The 9,090-nt window shown below is 46.5% G+C and overlaps 1 protein-coding gene across 3 annotated transcripts in view; it reads right to left on the reverse strand.

The window, feature by feature from the left end:
* The window catches only part of Plekha6 (pleckstrin homology domain containing A6), a 142,765-nt gene that overhangs the window by 4,481 nt on the left and 129,194 nt on the right, over positions 1-9,090 (reverse strand). For all 3 annotated transcript variants that reach the window (XM_029562194.1, XM_008830385.3, XM_008830384.2), the window contains 4 exons: positions 6,224-6,400; positions 4,784-4,951; positions 4,575-4,708; positions 3,955-4,100 (listed from right to left, as the gene is read on the reverse strand). In XM_029562194.1, the coding sequence (XP_029418054.1) occupies positions 3,955-4,100; positions 4,575-4,708; positions 4,784-4,951; positions 6,224-6,400 (625 nt within the window). The remainder of the gene's footprint in view (positions 1-3,954; positions 4,101-4,574; positions 4,709-4,783; positions 4,952-6,223; positions 6,401-9,090) is intronic.

Genomic DNA, 9,090 nt, shown 5'->3' on the forward strand with positions numbered 1-9,090 from the left:
TTTACACCATCTATGACAGCATCACTCATGAATATGATTAATAGTGCGGTAAAATCACACCAGTCCATATCATCTGACTCCCACTTCACAGAGAAGTGAGACAGCCACCATGATAACTTTTTCCAAAGAACATGGTCTCTTGAAAGGCCTAAAGTCAGTTCTGTTAACTTTGGTGGGACTAAGGGCTCAGAAGCAATTCCCACAATCACTAGAGACCTTCTTTCATTAATCCAGGAGAACAAATAATTTCAAAACTTAAAGATGGCATTTGGATTAATGAGATTTTACTCTATCATCATTATTTCATGTTAAGAACAATGAAGGAGTAGGACAATGACTAGGAGAGTCCTATCGCTGAGGACAAGTTCTATGTGGCCCAGGCTCTTGCACATCCTTAGTGCGGCTGAGGTAGAAGGATGGCAGAACACCTTTGCTTGGGCTCAGAGAAGAACCAGACCCCAGCCAGGGTTGCACTGCATTTCCATCAAGAGGGATGTGACATTGAACTTCCCAGTCTCTTGCTCCCCACCCTGGCATGGACCTCATCACCTTCTCTGCCCCCTGCACAAGATAGGCCATGGTGGCTTTTGCTATTGCTTATCCACACACCTCCCGTGTGTATGGAGTCCAGATTGCTCTCATGTGAGTGCGAAGTTGTGTCAAGTTTACACAATGCAGTTTGTGCCTGGCAATACTATATGGTTACACTCATTGTACACAACTCACATACATGAGTGTTTGAGTGCTACCAAGGCTCGGTCCTTCCATGTGATTCCCACACACTTGTAACATCAGATGCAAAACACTCACAAATGCTTTCAAACACATCCATGTGCATATCCATATGAACAGCTGAAGGTTACTTATGTAGCATACTCGAGTTCTAAAACAGTTAAAAACCCAACAAATAAGCAAGGGCAATCTCTGGGAAGCCAAAACATGTAATGTACATGTACTGAGACTCCTATGGCCGACACATAGTCTTATGAAATCCAGTCACTATCTTTATGCACAATTCTAATACGTGTTGACCTGCTGGAGTTGTGGTCCACAGGAGATTAGAAATAGAAAGGCAGGGGGTGGAGGCAAGAATTGAGAGGTCCAGTGAAGAAGGCACAAGTAAAAAGAGAATCCTTTATGAAAAGTAAAGATGGCTGGTAAGGTACAAAGGGACCATGGTTGGGTAGCTACAGAGAGATCTATGTAGAAGGATTGTAGCCCCTCGGCACATGCCTTTAACAGAGGTCAGGAGCATAAGGACATTTGCAATACTGAGGAAGGAAAGGCAGTTATATAAATATTACCTCTTTAAGGAAACAGAAATGCTAAGTATATATTAAGAATATATCCAATGAAACAAGTTAGCAAACAGATGTTGGACAGATGTGGTATTATAATGTGTATATATCTACATGCATGACTAGCCACACACATTTATGAGTATACTCATCTCTCATCTTGTACACACAGACATGTTCACAAATGTTGCACTGTATATACCATGCACAACACACAGGAGAGGTCTTATCATTCCCTACACTGTGCAAAAAGCCAGTGACAGAAATGCATTCATAGATGCTGCTCCACTCACATACTGTGAATGAACATCTCATACAAACATCTCACACACGTGAACATCTACAGATAAACAGCTTACCAAACACAACCTGGACTCAAAAAAATAAGTCTTCACACAATGCTCATAGACATTTTGCACATTTTACATACACACACATATATATTCCTGCATTTGTTTTCAAACATTCCCTCCATACACACTGATCATGTGAACACACACAGATACATTACCAGATACGTACACTGTACACGACATTTGTGCCAGATATACACACTCAGAAATGCCACATCTCATATGGTACATACTGAATCTCTGCATAGTGACTGGAAGACTTACAACAAACAATATAGCATGCATTGATTTCACTATGCCTGCCACACACCCACACCAGGCACTTAGCTTTCTACCCTGTGCCTGCTGTTCTTGCAGCTCCTGGGACCTATGCCCAGCCTATCCCCCTTCCAGTCTCCTAGGTATGAACCTATGCCCATACTACATGTGCCCAGGACCAGTTCTTGTTCTGGGGCCTCTGGGCCACAGGCCCAGAGTAGTGAGGGGTAGTGAGGGCAGTGGGCTAGGTCTGAGGTCTGGCCCTACTTTAGTTATTTTTTAAATAGTTGGGATTTTGGAAAAAACAGTGACCATTTGCTTTCAGCACACAGACCTGACAATGTCAGCCCATGTGTTAGAGGGGGAAATGTGATAGGTCCGGGTGGATTGTTTCCATGAAACCTGGGTTGGGGAGTAACAGTGGAAAGCGCCAGGTCTGGGGCAGGGCAGAGGGGAGTTTTTAAGTAGCATTGTATGTGCTGTGTTCTTAAAATAGGAAGTTGACTTCTGCCCAAAGCATGTGGAATTTAGTTTGAGTTCAATTTAGGTTCAAGTTCCTTTTGTAGAGAAAGTACAGAGAGGTCACCAGAGGCCTCCCTGTTTGTAGCCAAACTGGTTCTGCTGCCTTTGGCTGCAGGTAGGAAGCCATCCTTCCTAGCCCTCAGCTCTAGTCAGCCTGAGAGCCTATCTCTGGAGCACCTCCAAACTTTGGGGCTTCCCTGAGCCACCTCTTCCTAAAGTTCACTATTCCCTAAATGACAGCAAGTTCTCCCTTGGGGCTTAACAGCAGGTTCTCTCTTAGGACTTAACCAAAATCCTCTTTGCTGTGACTTATAACCCTCTGGTTTCTGCAAATATGCATAAATAATGTTAGAAAATTGATAAAGGAGTCTCATTTCCACTTCAGCTCTTACTAGTTCAACTATCTCTACTAGCAGCACAACACTGCCATGTCACAGCACTACGTGCCAGGCACTGTGTGAGGGCTGCCATCTGTTGCTTCTGACTCTTGTGCCATTTTGAACTGCAGGCAAGTGTTTGGGTCTGAATTTTACCAATGAAGAAGTGAAGGCTTGGATTGGAAGCCTCCTTCCTCACCAACACAAAGCAATACGTTTTCCATTGAGCTCCCTCCTCTCTCCTTAACCTGCTTGCTGCCTGCCTCTTGCCAGGGCTTCTATAACACTGACCTGTGTACCTGGTTCCCCTCTCTTCTACTAAAGTCACCTTAAGCCATGGCTTCCTTTGTGTCATTCTTCCTATGGACAAGAAAGCTCGCACTATGGGCGCACCCTGTAATCCCAGTTCTCAGCAGTTTGAGGCCGGAAAATTGAGGACTTGGGCTACATAGCCAGACCCTGTCTCAAAACCAACAAACCAAAAGGCTCTTACCATGTCTGGGTGAGCTAATCATTGTCTTCTCTTCCTCCTCTCATTCATACAGACTCTCACTCATCAAAGCCCAGTCACATTCAAAGCTCCTCTCCTCCAGGTTGCTACTCTAGCCCCAGAGAAGTTAGTCCTGGTGACTTCATCCTGTGGAATCTAAGTGAGACTTATGTGTCAATAGGAAGACACGTCTTCTTCCTCATCTCTTCTTAGCAGGAAAATGAATTTGGGTCAGCAGTTGTATGACTCTCCCCTCTTTTATGCTTTGTCCATTCTTCTATTTGCATGTAGCAAGAAAGGGAAACAAAAGAAGCCCTGAATATCTGGCCCTCTCACCCACAGTGGCAAATACGCTTCTACCTCCTGATGAAGCGCAATCATCCTCTCTTCTGTGCCTTTCCAGGTGCAAATGGCTCCCTGTGCTACCTGAAGCCTCTGTCTAGTCCTCCATAAAGCAGCTGTTAGTCGAGTCCCTTGGAAGTCAGCCATTCTGGCCCCTAGCACAAAATCTGGTGCTGGATGAAAGCTCAGTCTGATCCTCAGGAACGGCTCCTTGGCCTGGCATCTCTCTGAACCTGCCCCCCTGGTAGTGCTGCATCCTCCCCTACACCTGGTCAGCTGGTGTCCCTGGCGGAGCGAGGCCCAGCCCCTCTCACCAGACAGCATGCGGCCCCTGCGGGAGGCCTCGGTCGCCAGGGCACAGGAGATTTCAATCCGCTTCTCCTGCTCCTGCAGCTGGCTCTCTGAGTCCTGGGGCACGTCCACTGAGTCCCCCTCGCCGATGGGCACCACGTTCTGCATACTGAAGAGGCACAGACACACAGACATGGAGGGAGGGACAGCATGGTCCAATTGGTTGGGGGTGGCCTGCAGCTGAGGTTGGTGGGGAGGGCCAGGGGCCTCTGAGTGTGCAGCTTTTGGTACCCAGCAAGGCTGTCCCTAGGAGTGAGGGAGACCCTGGCAAAACTGTTGGGACCCATACCCTCAGTGTTTTCAAATGAATCCAAAGGTTCAAGTGAACATTTGGGGCAGCCTTGAAGGGGAGAAGGATCAGCAGAGGCACTCTTCGCTTTGTGCACAAGCTCCAGCAGGTCTTTCTAGGGCCCAGTGGCAGCACCCTCCTTCTGCGAGATGCCTGGCCATAGACTGCTACCTTGAGCCACCGCTTCCATTTTCTCTACCCTAGGGAGGCAAAGTGCCTCCAAGACATCTAGAACCCCAAGAATCCTAGGTGCAGGGAGGGCAGTGGAAGTGGAGGTGTTCCTAGGCCTAGTACCTGGACTTGGCAATGAGGGTCTTGATCCTCTCCACCTTCTTCTGCTTCTCCTTCAACTCCTCGGGGCTCAAGGGAGTGTCAGGCTCCAGGTCAATGTACCGTTCAGGGATGAGAACTTTGTCTGGAGTGGAGAGCTGTGGAGGGACTTAGGTCACCACTTCTCCCAGGCCCTTCCTCTCCCCACCTGGCCCCTCCCTGGACCCACTCACCTCTTTACTGATGTCTACATCATAGTGCTGGGGTTCCAGCTCCATTTTTCGAAGCCGGGCAATTTCTTCCCGTGGTGTCTCGTAGGCCTGGCCACCAGGTTCCTCTGCCCGTAGGGCTGCTTCCAAGTTAGAGATGTCCACCTCATGGATGCTGCGGTGACGGCGTACCTGGGGGAACAAGACTGTTACGATCACACCACTGCTACCCATGCATCCCTCCAGGCAGCTCTAACTATATCCTGTGTGCCTGTATCTTCCCCCTCCCTGACCAGCATCCTTGATATAGCTGCCACCCATGGCTCCCACTGCCTTGCCCTGCAGAGCCCGTCCTCCTTCCCTTCTGTTCCTGCAATGCCTGCCTACTGCAAGGCTCAGAGGTACAGTCTCATCAGAATCTCCTGTTCATGCTCACTCCTGTATTTACAGTCTGTACCACATCACATGCTCTGGGCAGTAGAACCAGTGTCTTGTACTGATTTCTAAGAGGTTCATATTATGGAAGATCTAATCTAAGAACTAGAATGAAGTATATGAGGGCAGGACGTATCATATCTCTCTCTAGTTCTGAAATTCATTGTAAAGAAAAGTTAAATAGCTGGGCATGGTGGCACACACCTTTAATCTGGGCACTCGGGAAGCAAAGGCAGGTGGATCTTTGTGAGTTCAAGGTCAACCCGGTCTACATAGGAGTTCCAGGTCAGCTGGGGCTACAGGGAGATCCTATCTCAAGCTACATACCCACCTCTGCACTTAGTAGCTCTGTGGCCCAGAAATCCCTTAGTTTCTCTTGATTTCCTTACCTATCAAGTAGGGCTGATCATTTCTAATTACCAATGCTGTCCTTGATGGGGCTAAATGAATGAATGGGATTTGTGAACTACACTGCTTGGGGGATAGTACAACTGTCTCCTGGAAACCCAGCCCAGTACTCAGCATGCTGAAGATGCTCCAGAAACATGGAAAAGTGATGGCTGCTTCTGCATGATGGGTTTGCACTATTGTCTACTACTAAAATCTATAGGATTTTTTTCTTTTCTTGTGCGTGCATGCGTGTGTGTACACCCACTCACAGAAGCCCGAAGAGGGTATTGGATCCCTTGAAGCTGGAGTTACAGGTAATTGTAATCTGCTGTATCTGTAGGTGCTGGGAGCTGAACCCCAGTCCGCTATAAGAGCAGCAAGTCTTAAAACTAAATAAATTTTGAGTAATTCATTTCAGCAAAAACAGTTGTAATTAGTTTTTTGGCATTATTTTCTTTAAACATAAAGAGGAAACACTGGCCAAAGGATGTCTATGAAGTGGGGTACTGTAAAAGCCCTGCTGGGTTCTGCCAAGTCTGTTCTCTCTTCAAGCTGTCTGGCTCAGGCTGGCCATGGTCCAAGGGCAGCAGTGTGGGCAGATGGCAGACTCAGGCCTGTGGGTGGCTGGGAGGACATTACCACTTTGTAGACAGGCCGGGTGCTAGGTTCAGGAGCTGGGCTAGCTGGAAGCTGCAGGCTCCTCCGTTTTTCCTTCATGGAGCCACTCTGGTGCCGCCGCATCCGGTCAATCTGCTCCTCCACACTCATCTTGACCTTGCCCTCACCAGGGAATACAGCACTTTTGGGGCGCTCCTGCTGTAGTGGGGAAACAAGGCTCTGCCACATGCTTCAACCCTCCCCTCCCAGGTTTCCCATCCACACCAAGTGCTTGGAATTCCTTCTATAGGAAGGCTGCCTATAGTGGATTGAACAATGAATGGTTCCAAACAGATATGTCAAACTCGTTGTAACCTCTGCAAATGTAACTTTATTTGGAAATATGAGCTCATCTTGAATAGAGTAGGCTCCCACCCAATAGCAGTTGTCCTTGTAAAAGACAGAAAAGTAGATGATACAGAACAGAAAGTAGGTGACATGAAGATGGAGGCAGAGGCTATAGTGAGTCATCCACATGAAAAGAAACACCAAGTCTGGCAGCTGTGTCCACAGGCTAAGAGGAAGGCTGGGTGCAGAGTCTCCCTCAGCACCTTCAGCAGGGACCCAACCCTGGCAGCACCTTCATTTTGGACTCCTGGTCTCCATACACACAAAGAATAGATTTCTGTTGTTTTAAGCCACATAGAGCATGGTTATTTATTTCAGGAGTCCTAGGAAACCAATAAAGATTTTGGTACCAGGAAGTGGGAAGCTACTTTAAGAAACACTTAAAATTGGAAAAGAGACTTTAGAATTGAGAAATGGGTAAATGCTGAAGAATTTTGAGGTGGAAAAAAAAAAAAACAAGCTAAATTTTATTGGCTGAAACGGAGACTTTAAAAATTATCCTGGTGAGGGATCAGAGGAAGTAAAAGAAGAGGAGATTTCCATTATTTCAGAGCATGTTTGTATCCCCAACAAAACACTGGCAGAGGAGCCAGAGAGATGGCTCAGTGGGTAATGCACTTGCCACACAAGCATGAAGACTTGAGTTTGAATTCCCAGAGCCCACACCTGTAATCCCAACATTCTTACAGCAAGATGGGAGGAGAAAACAGGGGAGTCTCTGGAAACTCACAGGCCAACTAGCCTGGCATAGCAGTGGCAAACAAGACAGGGTCTCATATAAGATGGAAGGCGAGGATCGACACCTGAAGTTATCCTCTGACTTTCACACATGTGCTGTGGCACACATAAATGTACATGTGATGCATGCGTGCATACACATACACAAAGAACACTGGAAGAAAAATTAATATTAAAGGTGTTTCCAGGGAAGCTGCAGAAGGAAATGAAGAACACGTTATTGGAAAGTGGAAGCTCTTTGCCAGAAAGTGGTGGAAACTTGCTTGAGGGATGGAATGTAGAACTGGTAAGTAGTCAGCTTGGATATTTAGCTGGGGCAAGTTCCAAGCAGAATGGTGAAAAGTGTGACCCAAAAGAAATCAGCACTTTATTACTTGGGAGCTTTTCACTTCTATTGGGCAACTCACTGTTGGGAAAGCACACCCTAAAGAAAAGGCCAAGGATGTTTTGATGAAAAGATTAGGACGACGACTCATAGTCTAATCCAGCATCCCAGAAGGAGCCAGAAATAGAGATGGTCCATCTAAGAAGCCTCTACAGAGACCCTACAATGAATGGCATGGGTCCCCTTAAATACAGCAGAGCCACATGTGCTTTTGAGAATGTTATCAGAACAAACACTGCCAGTTTGCAGATAAAATGAAAAAATTTTAAAAGCTATCCAAATTTCTCGGCTGATACAGGCATGAAATAGGCTAGCTTAGCTACAAATGTCTGCTACCCTTCAAGAAAAATGAAGCCTAACCACGACAGCAAAGCCATGGCCACGGATGATGAGGCCAGAGAGACAGGCCTGGCAACAAGGCCTTGTGGAACCCTCACCAACCCATAGATCCAGACAGTCAGACACAGAAGATTATCTTCAGGCCTTAGAACCTGATGGGGTTGGGGCTGAAGCTCAGAGGTACATTTGCCCAGCACGCATAAGGCTCTGGGGTTTGACTCCAAGCACTGAAAACAAACAAACAAAACTTGCTTAAAACTGGAAATCCTGGCACTGGAGATCCTTTTATTTCTTCTAATTTCTCCTTTGGGATGAGAATAATTATCTTGTGGCTAGGGAGATGGTTCAGCAGGCAAAAATACTAGCCACGTAAACCCAACAACCCAACCCATGTAAAAAGCTGGATGTAGTAGCACCAATCTGCCCTGAGATAGGAGACAGAGATAAGAATCTCACAGGCCAGCTAGCCTGGAGTATACAGTACAGCAACAGAAAAACAGGAGAGACCCTGCTTCTGCTAGGTGAAGGTGAGAACTGATTCCTGAAATCTGTCCTCTGATCTCTACATGTATGTCATAGCATGCATATGTCTGCATTCACACACACACATAAATAAATAAATAAATAAATAAATAAATAATACATGCGTGTATGTTTGAGACGGGGTCTCCCTGTAGCCCCAGCTGGCACGACTCTCATTATGTCAACTAGACTGGCCTCAACCTCACAGAGATCCACCTGCCTTTGCCTCCTGAGTACTGGGATTAAAAGCATGTGCCATTCACGTTTTTTAAAAATAATGATTATCTTATACCATTGTGTTCTGGAAGCAGATTAACTTGTTTTCTAGGTAGAGAGGAATTCTGCCCCAAGATGTCCTATACATACCTGCTAGAGATGATTTAGATGAGCTGTGAGCTCTCTCTCTCTCTCTCTCTCTCTCTCTCTCTCTCTCTCTCTCTCTGTGTGTATATATATATTTGTGTGAGAACACACCTGTGTGTGTGAGTATAGAGGATAGGAGGTGTCTTCTTTTCTT

The sequence above is a fragment of the Nannospalax galili genome, unplaced genomic scaffold, assembly GCF_000622305.1.
Source record: "Nannospalax galili isolate Female #2095 unplaced genomic scaffold, S.galili_v1.0 scaffold113, whole genome shotgun sequence".
In the NCBI taxonomy this organism is placed as follows: Eukaryota; Metazoa; Chordata; class Mammalia; order Rodentia; family Spalacidae; genus Nannospalax; species Nannospalax galili.